We start from the raw sequence: 21,615 nt of genomic DNA, 5'->3' as shown, positions 1-21,615 counted from the left end.
AACATTCACCAAGACTAGGGATCAGCAAACTTCCTGTAAAAGACCCATAGATTAGGAGAAAATAGTTGCAAAACACTGACAAAGAATTTGTCTCCAGAATATGGAAAGAACTCTCAAACCACAATAAGATAAACAATTCAATTACAACAACAAGCAAAAGATTTCAACAGACACTTCACAAGTAAGATATCCTGAAGACAATCAAGCACTTGAAAACATATACATCATTTGTGATTCGGGAAATGAAAAATAAAACCAAGATTAGATACCACTACACATCTAAAACAATGGCTAAAAAACATTCACATCATAGTATTGGAAGACATGGAACAATGAGAACTCGTATGCACTAGGGTTGGAATGAAAAATGGTAGAGCCACTCTAGAAACCAGTTTGCCAGTATCTTATAAAGTTAAACATACACTTACCAAATGCCCAGCAATCCCACTCATAAATATTTACCTTAAAGAAATGAAATTACCGGGCGCTGGGTGGCTCAGTGGGTTAAGCCTCTGCCTTCGGCTCAGGTCATGATCTCAGGGTCCTGGGATCAAGCCCCGCATCGGGCTCTCTGCTCAGCGGGGAGCCTGCTTCCCCCCCACCCTCTGCCTGCCTCTCTGCCTACTTGTGATCTCTCTTTCTGTGTCAAATAAGTAAATAAAACCTTAAAAAAAAAAGAAAGAAACGAAATTACCTAAAACTGGGAATAATACAAATATCCTTCAATAGGTTAATGTAAAATCAAATTGTGGGTGGCACCTGGGTGGCTCAGTGGGTTAAGCCTCTATCTTCAGTTCAGGTCATGATTTCAGGGTCCTGGGATCAAGCTCCACATCGGGCTCTCTGCTCGGCAGGAATCCTGCTTCCCCCTCTCTCTCTGCCTGCCTGTTTGCCTACTTGTGATCTCTTTCTCTCTCTCTGTCAAATAAATAAATAAAATCTTTTTAAAAAAAAAATCAAATTGTGGTACCTCCATACAACAGAATACTACTCAGCAATGAAAACAAACTATTCATATATGCAACAACTTAAAGGAGTCTCAAAGGCATTATGCTCAGTGAAGAAACGTGAATCTCAAAAGGTTACATACTATATGGCTCCATTTAGGTGACATTCTCAAAAAGGCCAAACTATGGTAACAGAGAACAGAGTTATGGTCACCTGGAGCTGAGTATAGCTGGAGGAATGACAACATACAAGTTTTTCTGGGTGATGGAACTGTTCTGTAACCTGACTGAGATAGTGATTACACAAATATGTACATGTGTTTAACTTTATGGAACTGCACATCAAAAAAGGCCTATTTTACTGAGTGCTAAGTTAAAAATTAAAATTTTAATATTTTTAAACTAAATTTTAAAAAATGTATCATACAGATAGACCTCTTGCATCAAATCATAAAACCAATTAGGAGACATTTAAACAAGACCAAAATAAATAGGGAATAGATACCATATTCAGTATTTATTAAATCTCAAATTCCAACACTTCTCAACTTCAGATTCTAAATATGTATGAAAATGCAGAGAATTAAAATAACTAAAAACTTGGGGCATCCGGGTGGCTCAGTCATTAAGCATCTGCCTTCGGCTCAGGTCATGATTTCAGGGTTCTGGGATCGAGCCCTACATTGCCTCCCTGCTCACTGGGAAGCCTGCTTCTCCCTCTCCCACTCCTCTTGCTTGTATTCCCTCTCTTGCTGTCTGTCTCTGTCAAATAAATAAATAAATAAAATCTTAAAAAAAAAAAACCAAAAACTTCTTTAAAAAAAAAAACAAAGAAGGAGGACTTATCTACTAGATATCCAGATTTCACATGAAGTCAGAATACAAGGCCCAAAGAAAGACAAAAATGAACAATAGAACAGAAAAAAAATCTAGAAACAGAAGCACAGATATAAGAATTTTTGATAAATGCTAAAGGTGGCACAGTAATAAGGCAAGGATGGTTGTTTCAGTAAAGAGACTGAAACAACTGGATATCCATTAAAAAAAAAAAAAAGTTCTGTAACACAAATCAGGAGAGATCTAAATGTGAAAGATAATACACTAAAGCTTTTAGAATATAATGTAGAAGAGTATCTTCAAAAGGCCTTGGGTTATGGTACACAAAAAAACACTAACCATCATAGAAAATTAAGAATTTTCATTTCATAAAACAGTAAATCACAGTCAAAGAGAAGGTATTTTAACACCCGGATCCAACAAAATTCGAATAACCAGAATATTCAACATCTTTTACAAATCCATAAGAAGGCAAACAATCAAAATGAAAAACTGAAAAGACACTTGAAATAGCACTTCACAAGAGAAGATTTCCAGTTTAAAAAGGTGTCCAATATCATTAATTATCAAGAAAATGCAAATTACAACTATTCCAGGATACTACTACACAACCACTAGAATGGCTAAAATTAAAAAGACAATTTCCAAGTATTTATTTACCTGAACATGGAGTTACATGATCGCTCTTAAACAGCTGGTGTGTGCTACAGTCGCTTTACAAGCTTTTTGGCACTATCTACGAAAACTGAAATCTATACACTCAAAACCCAAACAATTGTACTCACGTATATATCAAACAGAGTGAATACATTTCACACCAGAAGGCACATTCATGGAAGCATTCATTACTCATAATGACTCACAACTGGAAAGCCAAATGTCCATCAACAATAGAAAAGATAAGTAAATTACAGAATATTATAGACTGAAAGTTAAATCACAGTGACACTCAACACTGATAAATCTCACAAATTTAATAATGTAGAATAAAAGAATTTACATGGTTTGAACCTAGCTACATAAAACTCAAATAACAGGCAAGACAAAATTATAGTGTTTAGAGAAGATGACTAGAAAAATGGCATATATTAGAATAATGGTTATGGGCAGGGGTAAGGGACTTAATGGATTGTGAAATGGCTTCTGAGAAGCTGACAATATTTTATTTCTTGACCTAGTAGTGGTTAAATGGGTATTAACTTTGTGAAAAACTATCAGGCTTTACATTTGTGTTCTGTGCCATTTTCTATGTGTAATATTTCACAATAAAAAGTTTTAAAAAAAGAATTTATTAAATCAGAATCTTTCACTTATCAATAGTAGTAGCCAGACACAAAAATTTCTAAATTTATAAAACAGATAAAATTATGGGGTGAAGCTTCAATGACACTTACATAAGGCAAATTTAAATAGCACACCTCTGCTGTTATTAAAACAGAACCTAATATCAAAAACATATAAAGAATTTGTCTGTTATGTAGATATGTTCAATTTTTTTTACTAAGTAGAAAACTAACATAGGTATTCTATAGATTATAGGTGATATTTTGTTATATGCCAACTATATGGGCTACAGAGGAAAACATGCACACATTTATCCCAAAATAAGTTCCAGAACCCACAGTGGAGATTAAATGAAGAGCTTGGTTGAGTGTGTGGATATACAAAGTAAAATGGTGCAGTATGTCAGCATGTCCCATGGAGCATAAGACTGTAAATCTCTACTATAAAACAAAGAAGACAGAAGAGGTAAAGAATTAGACTTCAGAGAAAAGGAGGTATTTCAATTTGTTTGAGACTTATGCTGAATATAGCAAAGAGTTTTAGAGGTAGTAGGAAGATATTAAATATTTGTTCAAGTACCAGAAAAATTTGAAAGCCTAAAATATAATTGAAAACTTTATCATATTTTACTTCCTTCCTTAAAAATGTCATTAAAAGGGGCACCTGAGTGGCTCAATGGGTTAAGCCTCTGCCTTCAGCTCAGATCATGGTCTCAGGGTCCTGGGATCGAGCCCCACATCAGGCTCTCTGCTCAGTGGGGAGCCTGCTTCCCCCCTCTCTCTGCCTGTCTCTCTGCCTACTTGTGAGCTCTCTCTCTCTGTCAAATAAATAAATGAAATCTTAAAAAAAAGTCATTAAAACTTTTTAAATTCCAAAAACCAGGATACTATACCTGAATAACTAATGCTGATTCATTTTGAACTTTTTCTAGTTTTTCCTTTTTTAACATTAATAATTTTCTCTGTGCTAAGAGTCTTCGCCAATATTTCTGAATGGTCACTGCTGCATTAATCTCCTTCTTCAATCGTTGTTTACTTAGGAAATTGATTACAGCTGATTGAATAATTCTTGCAGCTTTGTCTTGCTCCTAAAAAAAAAAAAAAAAAAGGCAAGGATGAATCAAAAAAGCAAAGATGAATCAAAAGCTTAATTACTGGGGCGCCTGGGTGGCTCAGTGGGTTAAAGCCTCTGCCTTCAGCTCAGGTCATGATCTCAGGGTCCTGGGATTGAGCCCCGCATCGGGCTCTCTGCTCAAGCGGAGAGGCTGCTTCCTCCTCTCTCTCTCTGCCTGCCTCTCTGCCTACTTGTGATCTCTGTCTGTCAAATAAATAAATAAAAATCTTTAAAAAAAAAAAGCTTAATTACTTAAGTTTGTAAGAAAATCATCTATTAAATATTAATCAAATTGATCCTAAACATAAAACATCCCCCTGACTTAAGATATGCTCATCTTTGGAATATAGATACTTCCAGGAATTTTGAAAGGTCTGATATGTTGAAATGCATATATATATTTATATAATGGAACAAAAATTCCCAAGACTATAATCCTAAAATAAAGATCACAGGCATGTTTGATATATCATCTCAATAATCAATACAAAGGCTATTTAAATGTGGTATATTTCAGGGTGCCTGGGTGGCTCAGTCATTAAGCGCCTGCCTTGGGATCAAGTCATGGTCCCAGGGTCCAGGGATCAATAGGAAGCTTGCTTTTCCCTCTCCTACTCCTCCTGGTTGTGTTCTCTCTCTTGCTGTCTCTCTGTGTCAAATAAAGAAATAAAATCTTTAAAAATGAATGAATGAACGAATGAAGTATGTTTCTCAGATTACAGCCCAGAGAATTCATGCTTGATTTTAAAAAAAGCGGTGGACCATAGGAGGAAATAAAAAAGAAAAAAGGAGGTCCTAAAATAAACAAAATGCCTTACAATATAAGGTAGTCTTGCTTTGTAACAACTCGAACAAAGAAATTAACAAAAAGGGAGAAGCAGCAAAATATTTACTTTTAGCACAGAATACTTTATGGCTTTAAGGCATAGCAATCAAGATGACAGAATATCAGGTTATGGGAAGTGGTAGCAGGACTGCTTGATAGCTTAAGTGGCCGAAAAAGAGCTACCTGCCCTGGGAGCACCACAGGCTGATACCCTATATACCTCTATTTCTGTTACTTCTAATGATGAAGTACTAGCAAAAATAACATAGGTCAAATACTTACTAGGCATCAGGCACCGTTCTAAACACTTCATGAATGCTTCATCTAAATCTCACACAACCATAAGAACAGATGAACAGGTACCACTTTTATGACTATGGGGAAACTGAGACAGAGAAGTCAAGTAGACTGTCAGTCTACTGGGCAGATAACCAGTATTCGATTGAAGCAATCACTTTGCCACACCCTCAAGGCCAGATTTATCATTTCAGTTACCTGAATTGGAAACTAGAATATAAATTATTCCCTGTGGTGGAAAGAACAATTTTTAGCATGTAGCTATAAATTTACAGTTATTTATAACTTTATGTAGCTATCTGGAACAGCTCACTATCCAAGGATGGGCTCTACATAGACATTAGATTCTAATTATTAATTAATTATAATCAGGCATTGAGATCTATGGGTGGAAACTGCACAGTATGGGAACACATTCAACTATGGTAGGGATCAAACAGCCACTCTAAAAAAGGAAAAATGTAGTTAATGGATTGAAACAAATACTAAGAAATGGTGAGAGTCATATATTACATCACTCCTAAGTGGAAAAAGACTAGACAATTCTAAAATTGGGGTAGAATTATGTCCAACAAATTGATTAAGTGATCTAACCACAGTCTGTACCCCTGTAGAGCATATGGCCTTTAAGACTATGGATATCAGTGGGGCGCCTGGGTGGCTCAGTGGGTTAAAGCCTCTGCCTTCGGCTCAGGTCATGATCCCAGGGTCCTGGGATCGAGCCCTGTATCGGGCTCTCTGCTCAGCAGGGAGCCTGCTTCCTCCTCTCTCTCTGCCTGCTTCTCTGCCTACTTGTGATCTCTGTCTATCAAATGAATAAATAAAATCTTAAAAAAAAAGACTATAGATATACAAATTAAAACCATCCCTCCACCCAGCCACAATTTCAAAATATATTTCAAAGCTACAATAATCAAGTAGTGTGGCACTAGTATAAAGACAGGCATACAGACCAATGGCATAGAATAGAGAACCCAGAAATACACCCTCATATACACGGATGAGTGATCTTTGACAAGGGTGCCAAGAGCGATCAATGGGAAAAGAAGAGTCTCTATAACAAATGCTGCTGGAAAAACTAGATAATCACATAAAAAAGAAAGAAGTCGGACCCTCTTCTTACACCATACACATACATAAATTAACTCCAAACAAATTAAAGTCCTAAATGTAAGACACAAAACTGTAAAACTACTTATAGAAAACATAGAGAAAATTTCATAGTTAGCAATGGTTTATTGGATGACATCAAAAGCACAAGCAACAAAAGCAAACAGACAAACTTAAAAAAAAATTTGTCAGCAAAGGACACAATTAACAAAGTGAAAACAATCTACAGAATGAGAAAAAAGTATTTGCAAATCATATATCTAATAAGGGACTTATATCTAGAATATATAAAGAACTCCTATAACTCAACAATAAAAAAATCAAATAACCTGATCTAAAAATGGACAAAGGAATAGACATTTCTCCAAAGATGACATACAAATGGCTAACACACAAATGAAAAGATGCTCAATAACACTAACTGTCAGAAAAATGCAAATCAAGAGCACAATGAGATATTCCACACTATTAACAAGTATTGGCAGGGATGTGGAGAAGTTGGAATGCTTGTCCACTACTGACAGGATTGTAAAATGTGACACACAGTGACCAATATGGAAAGTAGTATGGCAGTTCCTCAAAAAAATTAAAAAATGAAACTACCACATATGATCCAGCAATCCCACTTCTAGGTATATATTCAAAAGAACTGAAAGCAAGGTCTCAAAGAGATAGACCCATGTTCATAGCAGCATTATTCACAAGAACCCATAGGTGGGCATAACCTAAATGCCCACTGAAAGATGAATGGATAAATTAAATGTGCTATATACATACAAACAGAATACTATGTAGACTTAAAAACAAATTCTTCCACATGCTACAACATGGATGGACCTTGAGGACATATGCTAAGTGAAAGAATCCAGTCATGAAAGGACAAATATTGCATGATTTCACTTATATGAGGTATCTAAAATGGTTAAATTTGTAGAAATAGAAAGTAGAATGGTGGTTACCAGGGCTAGGGGGAGGGGGAAGTGAGGAGTTATTTAAGGAGCACAATTTCAGTTCTACAACTTAAAAAATTTCTGGAGATTTGTTTCATAGTGATGTAAATATACTTCACACTACTGAACTATACACTTTAAAAAGAGTTAAGATAGTAAATTTCATGATCTGTTCTTTACCACAATTAAACAAAAACTGGGTTAAAAATAAGCATTTCCTATTAGCTTAAAAAAAAAAAAAAGAGTCAAAAGTTCCAAGGCAAGGGGCACTCCTAGATACAGTGGGCTAAGGTAAGTTTGTAGATCATCTCAATCTCAAGCAAACTAAAATGGAACAATTTTATGTGACATTAGAGAAGCTACAGATGGAAAATAGATAAATCCAAACTAGCAACTGTTTGAAAAATTATTTATAAACTGATGGTAAAAATTCCAATGCTGGTTAAGTCACTGTTTCTTTGCTAAATTAGACTGCATGTTATCATTTTTAATCTTACGCTATTGCTAAGCTAACCTACTACAAGCTTGTTTTATTTTACCTTGCATATAGGCCACATACAGGGATTCACTTTGCTTTACAGTTTATGCCTACTCTTTGACAGAAGAACTAATGTGTCAGGGTACCCTTGGATAATCCCACCTCATTCATTAGGAATTGGGTCATTAGTCAATTTTCACTTATCACTACAAAAACTTGAGCCAGTCTTTTCTCAATGGATAGTTCATGTGAATTATAACAATGACATGGAAGTAAAATATAAAACCTGAAAAATTAGCTATCTCAAGGTAATTTTTATATGTTTATTAGATTATAATATTTCTATGACAATATATAGGGAACCTACTGCTTAATGTTCCAAATAGCAAACGAAAACATGTAATTGGATGTTAGTGTAATTGTATAAGAGAGGGAGAATGGTCACCTGGAGAAAGGATAGAAGCAGTTGTCTTTAAAAAACAGGGAACTTTCTACTTCCTAAATCAGGAAAAGAGATCTCCCCAGCAAACAGCTAGGAAATCTTTGTAGTTTATATCTTATTGTATAAGGTCATCTTGAGCAGAAAATAAAGCAGATTTCATTTACCAGTCCCCCCAATTCTGATAAATATCTGTTTCATGGGATTTTTACTCTCTCATTTAATGTCATATAAACAGAATGAGTGAAATAATTTGAGGACCAGCCAGGAAAGAGTCTTTGCTGAAAACTCTCCTAAAGCAATTCTCCTATAAGCTTCCAGAGTACAAAGTTATCCTCTAAGACATATGTGGGCAAGGAGGCAGATTCTGAGAAGAAAAGGTGCAAAAGAAGGCACAAAGATTAGATACGTTAGCAGAAAAGACCATTTGTGAGTATAAGCCACTGCCTATTTCCCAAAAGTTACTACTAGGAGTTTGAGTGGGGTAACAGCAAATTACCTCAATTACTGTTATTTCCGAGTCTGACAAACTACGACAAAATACATGGTATGTTTAAGAGTTGCCAAAATGTAGCTGTTTTATAGAGTTATTAAGAACTCTATCATAAATGCACAGTAACTCGAAATTGAGGAGCAGTATAAAGTGGAAAGTATTTCTGAAATACCTGGTAAGTTTATCAAACATAGCTGCTTATTTTATTTGATTTTCCAAATAAGTGAATATAAGATCATTAGTGGAAGGGGTAGGGATAAAAAAGGATTAAAATAGTTTGTTCAACTTGACCAAGGAGATCATTTCACAGTTGGTTAAAAATTACATTTTTCTCAGAATTTAAAAAAAAAAAAAAAGCTTACATTAATGTAAAAGTTTGTACTGTTGGGGTCAAAAAGGGAAATGACAAATAACATCACTATCCCTGTGCCCAGATCCCAAACAATAAGTAAAACAATAGAAAACAAATTCCACTTAAAAAAAATTTCTTTTTTAAGATTTTATTTATTTGACAGAGAGAGAGAGAGAGCGCATAAGCAGGGGGCGTGGCAGGCAGAGGGAGAGTGAGAAGCAGGCTCCCCCACAGAGCAGGGAGCACGATGTGGGGCTTGATCCCAGGACCCTAGGATCATGACCTGAGCCAAAGGCAGATGCTTAACCAACTGCACCACCCAGGCGTCCCTCCACTTTTAAACAAATAAAGGATACACTGGAAAACAGTTTCAGACAAACAGAATGAGCTGGCTAACTGCACTACAAAATCAGACAGACACCCAGACTCCAGGGACACTCTCCAGCACCAAGATCAAGACTCCCAGAACACCACATGAAAAAATTCATGGAAAACTGCTCCCAGAGATAGTTTAGATTCCAGGAAGGGATAGGTTAGAACCCATGAAGGAGAAAAGAGCTGAGTCAGGTATCCTCAGTTTACTTTTGTAAATTTACAAAGGGCGTAAGTTATTCTACTTCCGCCAGAGCAAGCGAGGGAACAGTGCCTGGAAGACACATCCAGTGAAAGAAACATCAAGGCTTAGGGAGAAATACCCATCCCTAACCCAAAACACAAACAATTATTAAAATTAGGTCAATAACTTCACATATCAGTAAACTGCAAAAATCATAACGAAATTCAATCAACTGGTATTTTGTGAAGTACAATTCACATTGTAGTGTTTTCATTTTGGGGGAGTACCTGATGGCGTTTTAGATCTGTTTTTAGCTTGTATTTTCTCCAAGTTGTCTGTATAAGTCTAGCAGCTCTTGCTTCTTTACAAAGATCCAAAAGCCTTGCACAAAGAAATGACAAATAAGTGATAACCACCTAAAAGAAAACAGAAGAGATGGAAACAGAAGTTTGCCAGAGAATACGCATCTTACTGTCACCTGCTGAGACTCTTACTAGTTGAAGAACACTTACCTTTTCGTCAGGAATTGTATTGGACATATCCGAGTGATTAATCATAGCAGGTATTCCACCAAGGTCTCTAACTGCAGACCTGACCAACTGAAAATTTTTCTTTTCATTTTCTAGAAGTTCTTTGTATAGTTCTGAAGTGTTTTCTACTATGCAAATAAAGAAGAGATTAGACAGCTCCAGTCAGAAATCTGATGGGACAAAGAAAAAACTTGAAAAGTGAATCAGCCAAAAAGGACTAACCATGATCAAATGCTTTAAAAGACAAATCCAGAGAACTTCCGTCAGATTCAGATGATGAATTTAACACCACTGAGCCAGTTTGTGTGCATTCTACAGTTTGAGTCGTCCGCTGACATATAGCATCAAAAGGCACATAGTAAGGATGGTAGTGATGGATCAGGTAACATAATACACGGCCATCTGAGAAAGATACTGTAAAATTCTCCACCTGATTGGAAATAGCAGGAAAATGATTAACTATATTGGACAGTAATATAGATATTAATGGTTTTCTAGTGCATATTTCCTTTTAATAGCTAGGAAAATCATATTAGTGGCTAATAGTACCTAGAATAATTAATACTTTATTTATAGCCAAATTCTCAATGATAAAATACTCTTTTAAAAATAGAATTTTGATTATTGTGCTAGGAGAAATAGGGTCCCTCAAAAAATTCATGTCCTTTCCAGAATATCAAACTATCACATTATTTGGATATAGGGCCACTGCAGGTTTAATTTTCACAGTGGAGTAGGGTAGATTCTAAATCTAATGTCTGGTATCCTTATATGGAGAGACACACAGAGACAGACATACAGGAAGATGCTATGTGAGGACAGAGGCAGAGACTGGAGTAAGGGATCCACAAGCCCAGGAATGCCAAGGATTGCCAGCAACACCAGAAGTTAAGACAAAGTTACGGAACACATGCTCCCCTAGAGCCTTCCATAGCTCTCTAGTATTTAGTTAAAACGTAGATGATTATCCATGTATCTGACAAATCTTCTACTAACCATACTGTTCAAGGTGTAACAGTTTTTTATATTTAGTAACATGAACTCTATCATTTTTCTGGCTTCATATTCTTTACCAGATATTTTATTCATTTTCACATATTTACATTTAAGGGTATACTTCATCAAGGGTACAGAAATACAGTATTAATCTAACAAATGATTACAAAACACTCAACTTAGATTTTTTTCCTCCCCCTTGTAACCAGCGGTCAGGTTCTCTATCATCCACTTCTAGAAGCATGCTGAGTTTATTTGCGTGTACCTTTAAAACAGGGGTGTAATCCTTAGGTGCCCCTGTTCTGACAAATGTCTCCTACTGAGGCTCCTGACTAGGGCATTTTTTCTTTCTTGGTAATACATTAAAAAATTGTGCATTATATAACTGGTGACATCTTACATTAGATAAAATACAGTATGTGAAAACACCCTCACTCATTTGAGGAAAAGTTTGCTTATATATAAACTACATTATTTAAGAAATGCAACAAAATATTTTATGAATAAAGTTTGACTTTAACCAAAATATAAAGACAGTGAGCTTAAACAAAAACAAAGAAACTTACTTTTTTATTATAGAAAGCACAAACAGCATTTACCCACTCCATCAACAGCTTTATGCTTTCACTATGTTGTTCAAAGGAACCACTATTTCTTTTGTCTTTTTTCTTATTGATAATAGCATCAGAATGACAAGATCGTGCAGACATTGTTTTCTTCATACTCTGTGTGTGTTTTAAAAAGTCAATTTCTTCTTTTAACTGATCTAAATTAATGGAAATATCCACCTGAAACACACACAAAAAAGGATAAATATCTCTATGTTTTTCATATACCATTTTAACCCACAGAAGTTAGTCATTGTCGTCTTCATTTTTTTTTAAACACAAACATAATTTATGCAGAAGTGATGGAATGCATAGTGGTTAATGTATAGTGTGTCGTGTGTAAGATCTGGGGTCACATAAGCCTGGATTCTAATCTCATCGCTTCTTCCTATCAATGTTCTAACATCTAGCTTCACTTTCCTTATCTATGAAGCAGTGACAACACCTACCTTACAGGGGTATTGTGAAGATTAAATTGCAATTATTCCAGTTCCTGGGACAGAATAAACCCCAGTAAGTAACAGTTATTGTTGTCTATTTGATGAAAATGCTTTTATAAACCAATATTATTGGTTGATACACTTAAAAAAAGTATAAAAATTTGATAAAAAGTATAACATTTACCAAATGTACAATACCTGAAAAGCAAATGCTATTTTCCAAAGTAATGCAAGAGTTTTTTCTCTGTGCCTATCCACAATATCCTTAGATAGGATTGTATTTCCTATAAATGAAAAGACAGCCTATTAGCACAATATATGTACATATCAGTTTTTCATGAGATGAAAAAGTTTTATCTTTACTCAATTTTTACCATGTTCATCATTTAATTGAATTCCTTGTGATCTAAGAATTTGAAGAACAATATCAACATTGTGCATCTTCTGAAGACGACTTATTGCAGGAATCCTGAGTTTCTTTGAGAGATTCCAGTCTCGTGTGAGAAGTTCCATGATTCGCCTAACAATAAAGAAATTTTCAGATGACACTCTCATATAAAAACATATGTGAAAAGCTCCTGGCATCAAAAGGTGAGGCTCAAACTAGACCCCAAAATATCATCACTATCCTGCCTTTACCCTCCCCACACTGAGACACTAAGAACCAATGTATGATTTTTCTTACCATGTAAAGAAATAAACTTAACTTTCCTTTAAAAAACAAACAAAAAAATACAAGATGAACTTTATTTAATTACAGTTACCACCCACATAAATCCCCCTAATCTGAAGGATTTTAAGTGAGAAAGATCCCCAAAGACTAACTGAAAACTCTTGCTCCACAATTAGCAAATAAGAGTCATTTCTCATTTTAAGCCTGCAGTTTGAGGTTTATGAACAGAATGTAAGAAAAAAAGATAAGACATACACAAATGCACACATGAACAAAATAACAGAGTTCTATAGGAAAAAAGAAAGGGAAAGGAAAGGAGAAAGTATATTTGTGGAGGGACTACTATATTCTACACATCAAGCAAGTGCTTTCTTTTCTTATTTTAGTCCTCATAGCAAGTCCCACAATCAGGCATTATTACTGTTTTTTTTTTCTTTCTTCAGATGAAGAAACCAAAGACCAAAGGAATTTAGTAAACTGCCTATAGTCATATAGTTAGTAATATGAACTAAAACTCAGTTTTATCAGATTCAAAAGCCATTATATCTATGCCAGATTATTGTAAAAATATTTGAGTGCCTATCTTAAAAAGAAATATATACTACAACTTAAATTCAAACCTCTAATATCATCTATGTCACTAGTATTTTATCTACTAGACAATAATCAATATTTTTACAGAAAAAGCAAACCCCAACAGATTATTGCAGATAGCTAAAATTTGGCAGAATTGTTTATAGAACTAAAATTTGGAGAACCGTTTATATAACCTTAATTTCTAAAGGTTAGAAAGTTACTCAAGATCATTCCAGGCTAACCACTCAATCAACATATGAAGTATTTCTGCAACAGTAGGTCAATCCATTACCTATGGCATCAGTAGATTAACCATTCTCAAGCATTCTCAAATGACCTTGAAGATTCATGATCATTTTGCTGACACCGAAGAAAGTAGAAATCTGGTATGCAAAATCAAGTCTCTTAACTAGTTAGAATTCCTGACCAACAAAAATCATCAATATCCAACGCTGCTAAGTCCTTAGTAACTCTCGTAAAAACCTAAAAAATGTCTTCCATTGTGGAAAATAGCAGTGAACATAAAATCAGTCAGTGCCCCTCCTGGAAAGTGGAGAAAGTCTAAAAACATGAACTCCTATTGGCCAGAAAACACATGTAGTGGCTTGGATGTATGAAATGAACAAATTAAATATAAAAATAACATGTGAAACATTTTCAGCAAATGCTCTAGACTATATGGAAATTACTCAAGTGATAAATAACTACAGAAAAGTTCAGAAGACCATTACTTTGTCGTGAGAACATATAATCAGAAAAGAATATTCATGGAAATTTAATTTGGAAGGAAGCAAGTGACATGTATGTTGTTTTTGAAGAACTAGGGATTCATAAAGTTCCAGAGATCCCTTCCTCACATATGTCAAATGTAATGTAAATTGGAGACTTTCTTAGAAACAAGACAAACGTCTCCAATGCAGAAATCCCGAAGAGGCCAACTGTAGTACAGTGCTCATGGTCACTCCTGCCAACGCAGGAACTGCTAATCCACTGGACTCCTACAAAAGCCAATTTTGACGATTCTGGTTTGTTACTGAGAAGTGTTGTATGATTTGAAGCCAGACATCCTGAGTTTATGTCTCAATGTCATGATATAAAACTTGGGCACACTCTCTTACTTCTCCAGCCTGATTTTCCTCCTGTGCAAAACAAGGTTAATAATGTGACTGGAATTGGTCCCAAGTAATAATAGTACTTATGAAACCCTGTCACCATAACGTGTTACTTAAATGTTTGATATTTTAAACGGTTCCATGCTTGTCCCAGCTTCTGTTCTAGGGCATCACTGGTTACTACTCGCAGACCTTTGTCACTGTCATCATGAAACAAAAAAATGTGCATAGGAGACAAGGTTTCTAGACCTAAAATTGACACTATTTTACAAAGGTGCTGCACATACTTGTCCCAATCCTTTTTACCCTAAAAAAATTTACTGCATCATACGAAAGAGCAAGAAAGAGGGGCGCCTGAGTGGCTCAGTTTGTTAAGTGTCTGACTCTTGATTTCAGTCCAGGTTATGATCTGAGGGTTGTGAGATTAAGCCCCATGTTGGGCTCTGTGCTCAGCAGAATCTGCAAGAGTATTCTCCCCTCCCCCCTCCCCCAACTCTCTCTCTCTCTCTCTCTCAAATAAATAAATTTTAAAAAAAGAAAGAGCAAGAAAGACTACGTAAATACAAAAAAAGTGTTTACCAGAAAATTTTAGTCTATTCCATTAAGTAAAATAATTCTTATTTCTCATACTTACACAAGACGCACCCCACACTGCAAGTCTATAGCAAGATTTGTAACAGCAAAATCAAATTCATCAAATGGTGTCTGTACGTGGTTAACAGGTAATCCCAATAAGCTAAGGTGACGGGAAAGATCACCTTCACCACTTAGGAAGTCTCGTGAAAAAGCCAGAAGAATGTCTTTACTAGTCTGTGGAGAAACAAGATGCAGGTATTAAATCCCAAGATTATAATTTTGTTTATAATAACAACAAATTCTTATTCTGTGCATATAGAAATGAAGTCAAATTAATGGTAGCATAAAAAAAGTCAGTTTCATATCATATGGTAATAATGTACATCTATTTCCAATTTAAGGCCTTTTAAAAAATTGCTCATAATTAACAACAGATTCCAAAAATTAGTCTTCATTTGATAGTATGCTAAATTAGGAAAGAAATCCGCCCCCTACCCAGTTAATCCTCAGAATTCTCAAATCAACAAAACTTCATAGGGTACTGTGTTGGTAAAAAGTCAACCAATAAGTTAGGCAGGGTCAGAACTATTAATAAGACAGACTAGATAAGTATTCCTATCCTATTCCACTCCAGAGTACTCTTCTTTGGGAAACTTAAGAGAAGTTTTTAAAGAGAAAATATACAATAAAAACAAGTAAAATCTTAAATGTGAACTCCAGAAGAGAAAATGAAAACTATACCTTGAATTCAGCATCTTTACAGAAGAGACAAGGGTCATGATCAATAAGTTTGGATATTTTAGCATAATCAAGGAAACAAACCAACAGCAATAACTTTTTCAATGTAAACTTAGACAAAGCTTCTTCATGACCTTAAGTACAAAAAACATAGCAAGTTAATCTGTGAAAGAAAAGCTTCACCTTAAAATATGATAACGTACTAATAAAGAAAATTAATAGTAAGCACAAATAGAACATTATTTGTTTCTTAGTGTTTTAAATGTATGAATTCATGTAATATTTATAAAACTCTGTTTCCAATATTTCCAGCTCATGGAGGAGGAAGCAAAAGCACAGAGATATCAAGTAATTTAGTCTGGGGCGCCTGGGTGGTTCAGTGGGCTAAGCCTCTGCTTTCGGCTCAGGTCATGATCTCAGGGTTCGGGGATTGAGTCCAACATCGGGCTCTCTGCTCAGAGGGGAGCCTGCTTCCCCCTCTCTCTGTCTGCCTCTCTGCCTACTCATGATCTCCCTCTCTGTCAAATAAACAAATAAAATCTTTAAAAAAGTGATTTAGTCTATCTCATGCAACAAATTTTTAATAAGCACCTACTCTATGCAGGCGGCATCATAGATGCCACATTTATAGTTAACAAGCTAAAAGAAATATGATCTCCACAGGGCTTACAGCCTACTTGTGAGGAGAGGGTGGGTAGAGACAACAAAAAGGTAAAAATAATTATAGTGATGGAGGAAGTGATGGGGAATGATGGGTGAAAAGAAAGGGAGGATAGTGGAGAGAGGAACTATTTATATTGGCATCTCTAAGAAGGTAAAATTTAAACAGAGACCAGAAAGAATAATAAGAAGAAGCCATTTATGCATAGCATGGAAAGAATGCAATGGAGGCAGAACTACTCACCATCTCTATACAGATGAGGAACAGTGGGGTGTCTGTACTCAGCGGCTATATCAGGATTCCAAAGTAAGCGATTCAGAATGAACACAGCCAACCCCATGACATCACTATTGTCTTCCAAAGATAGGAGTTCTCCAAAAATTGTCTGAAAAGAAATTAAAGACTATATGACTTTCTTTTTTTTTTTTTTTAAAGATTTTATTTATTTATTTGTCAGAGAGAGAGTACACACAAGCAGGCAGAGAGGCAGGCAGAGGCAGTGAGAGAAGCAGGCTCCCTGCTGAGCAAGGAGCCGGATGTGGGACTCGATCCCAGGACGCTGGGATCATGACCTGAGCCGAAGGCAGCGGCCTAACCAACTGAGCCACCCAGGCGTCCCAAGACTATATGACTTTCAAGAAGCAAAAGGATACAACAGGGGGAGAGCAAACTACAATCTTCTAAGGATTTGGCAATGTTCTATTTTCTAAGTAGTATGGAAATAACATGGATATTTGCTAAAAAAACTGTATATGCTTTGTGCATTCCTTAGTGTATATGATGTACGATGAAAAAAGGCAAAAGCTCAGGACTAAGTTAAATTCTTAAAAATCATCTGACAAACCATATTTACATTTAATTTTTTCCTTTAAAGAACTATCAAATGTAGGCATGTTGCTCAAATTCAATTTTAATTATCCTACTAAGTATATCATGAAGGTACAACAGAAACTTAAATATTCAAAAATTTTTAATAGTTAACAAGTGGAAACCCATCTGCAAATAATCTAACATAATAATTTGGAAAGTTCAGATATGTTTATAATTGATTTTTTTTTAAAAGATTTTATTTATTTATTTGAAGACAGAGATCACAAGTAGGCAGAGAGGCAGGCAGAGAGAGGAGGAAGCAGGCTCCCCACTGAGCAGAGAGCCCATTGCAGGGCTCCATCCCAGGACCCTGGGATCATGACCCGAGCCGAAGGCAGAGGCTTTAACCCACTGAGCCACCCAGGCACCCCTGTTTATAATTGATTTTTAACAATATTTTTTATTATGTCCTGTTAGCTACTGTATAGTAGATTAGTTTTTGATGTGGTGTTCAATGATTCATTAGTTGTGTATAACATAATTGATTTAAATATGAAATTAACTTAACACCAACATGTTTATTATTAATGATTTTTAAAGCAATTAGAAAAAACTAAAACCGTATCAGATTATATCTTATAAGCTTACATTGACCAATTGTAGAGATAAAAGCATGGTAAATATATGTTAAAATAGAAAAACTTTATATTTACCTATTTTTTTTCCTTTGATGTTTTCTTAAAATCTTCAAAGGTCATGCCCACCACTAGAACCTTAAGGTGTTCACAGGTACTCATACCTCCTTTCTATCTAAAATAGATTGTACATTCCCACCAAACGACATGGACTTGCTGTGTCCATGGAGGATAATATTCCTACCTCATTTGTGTTTGGCCAAATAATGCGGTCTGGCCAATGGAATACAGATGGAGGGATACCTACTACATCTAAGCAGAAGTTTTATTTTTTATTTATTTTTAAAGATTTTATTTATTTATTTGAGAGCAAGTGAGTGAGAGAAACAGCACAAGCCAGGGAAGGAGAGGCAAAGGGAGAAGCAGACTCCCCTCTGAACAGGGACCTTGATGCAGGACTCAATCCCAGGGTCTTGAGATCGTGACTTGAGCTGAAGGCAGACACTTAAACAACTGAACCACCCAGGTGCTCCTAAGCAGAAGTTTTAAAAGGCATTGCAAGTTTCTGCCTAACTCTCTTGTTTTTTACCTCGGCCCAAATAGAGGGGTTCTACTTCAATTAAGGTTCCAGAATTATTTGACTGTGAAAGCAGAGCTAGTTGATATGTAATTTTCTGATTAACAAAAGCATACTAAATTGAAATAAGAAAACTTAGTAAAGATACTATCAAACTGTGTGACCACAGAAAGCTTATCATTTGTTCTCTTTGGGCCTCAATTTCTTGATAAATAAAAGCCAACTACTGTTAATAATTCCTAATAATGGTCCCAAAGACCATTCTATTCTAACACCTGGAATAAACTGAAGAATAGAATATCCCAAATGACAATGGCAAAAAGCCTAAAGAAAATGTAAAAGTATACCAGTAAAAGACAAAAGAAAACTGGAAACATGGGGCATTTTAAAAATAGAATCATATTTTTAATAGTCAACTATTACTGTCTTTTTCATTTAGTTTTTTTTTTTAAAGATTATTTATTTATTTATGAGAGAGAGAGAGAGAGAGAGAGATAGCTACAGAGGGAACACAAGCCGGGGAAGAGGGAGAGGGAGAAGCAGGTTTCCCATAGAGCAAGGAGCCCGATGCAGGGCTCTATCCCAGGACCCTGGGATAATGACCTGAGCCTAAGGGAGATGCTTAACGACTGAGCCCCCCAGGTCTCCCACATTCAGTTAGTTTTAAAATTCTAAGTATTGGGGCACATGGGTGGCTCAGTGGGTTAAGCCTCTGCCTTCAGCTCAGGTCTTGGTCTCAGGGTCCTGAGATCGAGCCCTGCATCAGGCTCTCTGCTTGGCAGGGAGCCTGCTTCTCCCTCTCACTCTGCCTGCTTCTCTGCCTACTTGTGATCTCTCTCTGTCAAATAAAAAAATTTCAAAAATCTTAAAAAAAGAAATTCTAAGTATTATTGAGCCATGCACCAAGTGAAAAACTCAAATTTGACAACATTTTTATAAGAAATGTTGCATTAAAATGGTTACAAGTTCAGGCTTGGTATCAGACAAGTATAGATTCAAATCCTGACTAATAATTGGCATATAGCATGTCATTTAAAATCTAAGCTTCAGTATTGTCAGTGAAGTGAAAAAAACAAGACACACCTCACTGGGATTTGAAGAGGCTTAAATTAGATAATGTATTTCAAACAGCCTAGTATATCATTTGTAAAAGCTCAAGAAGGAGCTTATAATACTTGTTATTATATCTAGTACCAAATTATACATATTTAAGAAAACAAGAAAATTACTTACTATGTGATGATATGGCAATAATATATACTGGCATGATCTAATTACCTACTAAGCATTTTTTAAAGGGCCTTAAATTTTATTATTTATTTATTTATTTATTTTTTAAAGATTTTATTTATTTATTTGACAGACAGAGATCACAGGTAGGCAGAGAGGCAGGCAGAGAGAGAGAGGAAGTGAAGCAGGCTTCCCGCTGAGCAGAGAGCCTGATGCGGGGCTCGATCCCAGTACCGTGAGGATCATGACCCCAGCCGAAGGCAGAGGCTTAACCCACTGAGCCACCTAGGCTCCCCAGGACCTTAAATTTTATACTGAAAAATCAATTAAGCTAACTAAATGACTTTATAAGTGAAATCACATTTTATTAAAAATACATAATAAAAAGCCTACTAAAGGTATATATAACAAAAGAAGTATACAATAAAAGTATATAATGAAAGGGATAAAATTTCAAAAACTGAAGCATATACTTACCTCTAAGCCAATTCGTAGCCATAAAGGATTGTATGACAAGAGCCAATTCAGGACTTTCTGCCGTTCTCCTGAAATGTATGTGAAAAGCAAGTAAGCTCAGACCACTACTCAAATAGAGACAATAAATAAAATTTTATGGAGGAAAATCATTGAAAAATAGGGATAATCACTTATATGAAATCAGTTAAGAAAATATATGGCATTCTTATATATATGATTGTATTTTTTTTTTTTTAATTTTTTTTTTATGATTGTATTTTTTTTAAAATTTTTTTATTTATGTATTTGACACAGAGAGAGAGAGAGATAGATCACAAGTAGGCAGAGAGGCAGGCAGAGGGGGAGGGGGAGGCAGGCTCCCCGCCGAGCAGAGAGCCCGATGCGGGGCTCGATCCCAGGACCCTGAGACCATGACCTGAGCTGAAGGCAGAGGCTTAACCCACTGAGCCACCCAGGTGCCCCTATATGATTGTATTAAAGTACACATGATTTTAGGCAGCAAAGTCAAATCATGTACATATTTGACTCTGAAATACAAAATGTTGAGTGTTTTTAAAGAATTAATTTCAAGTGGTGCCTGGGTGGCTCAATCAGTTAAACATTTGACTCTTGATTTTGGTGCAGGTCATGATCTCAGCGTCCTGGGATCAGCCCTGTCTCAGGCTCTGCACTAAGTGGGGGCTCTGCTTGAGGATTCTCTCCTCCACTCTCCCCCTCTCCCCCCATCTTCCTCCCCCCCCATGAATACCCATGCTCTCTCTCGCTCTCTCAAATGAATAAATAAAATAAATAAATCTTTAAAAAATATAAACAATCACATCTTTAAAGAATCTTTATAAAGATTTCTATAATCTTACCAACATCTTTCCAGAGGTGTCTATCTTTTCTAACAACTAACCGCCTAGCTTCAATTTCAATTTCAAGCTTCTTAATAGCTTTAACCATTTTTTCAGAAGTAAATAAGCGACATGCTGCACGACGTAATCTATTCAGCCTGCACCGAGCAGTATAAGCTCTGAGAGACATTTCATCTTTTGTAGGAGCTCTAGGAACACTGATTTTATGTTGACTCTCCAATCCCAAAAGAAGAGTAGCAGCATTTACTGGGCAAAAAGAAAAGGAAGAATGTTTCTGGTTAAATAATATATACATATATCCTTAAATCTAGCAGTAAGTGCAAATTTAAGATGGCCAAAATAGGGTCTTTTTTCCGCCCCTTCCAAGCTTGTTCTTTTTTTTCTTTTCTCAAAATATGGGTGTCATCTGGTTCATTCAGTACCTTAGACCATTCTAT

At 35.7% G+C, this 21,615-nt stretch overlaps 1 protein-coding gene across 1 annotated transcript in view; it reads right to left on the bottom strand.

Annotated features, from left to right (window-relative positions):
* The window catches only part of ASPM (assembly factor for spindle microtubules), a 67,171-nt gene that overhangs the window by 28,361 nt on the left and 17,195 nt on the right, over positions 1 to 21,615 (bottom strand). The window contains exons 6-17 of the mRNA XM_080824033.1: positions 21,179 to 21,424; positions 20,322 to 20,389; positions 16,836 to 16,977; positions 15,935 to 16,065; positions 15,252 to 15,427; positions 12,631 to 12,776; positions 12,455 to 12,540; positions 11,775 to 11,996; positions 10,435 to 10,642; positions 10,195 to 10,337; positions 9,970 to 10,098; positions 3,961 to 4,155 (exon numbers count right to left, since the gene is read on the bottom strand). Of these exons, the coding sequence (XP_080680159.1) occupies positions 3,961 to 4,155; positions 9,970 to 10,098; positions 10,195 to 10,337; positions 10,435 to 10,642; positions 11,775 to 11,996; positions 12,455 to 12,540; positions 12,631 to 12,776; positions 15,252 to 15,427; positions 15,935 to 16,065; positions 16,836 to 16,977; positions 20,322 to 20,389; positions 21,179 to 21,424 (1,892 nt within the window). The remainder of the gene's footprint in view (positions 1 to 3,960; positions 4,156 to 9,969; positions 10,099 to 10,194; positions 10,338 to 10,434; positions 10,643 to 11,774; positions 11,997 to 12,454; positions 12,541 to 12,630; positions 12,777 to 15,251; positions 15,428 to 15,934; positions 16,066 to 16,835; positions 16,978 to 20,321; positions 20,390 to 21,178; positions 21,425 to 21,615) is intronic.

This window comes from Martes martes (genome assembly GCF_963455335.1).
Source record: "Martes martes genome assembly, chromosome: 15".
NCBI lineage: Eukaryota > Metazoa > Chordata > Mammalia > Carnivora > Mustelidae > Martes > Martes martes.
Note: the sequence above shows the minus strand (reverse complement) of the source record. Positions and strands in the feature narration are given on the sequence as shown.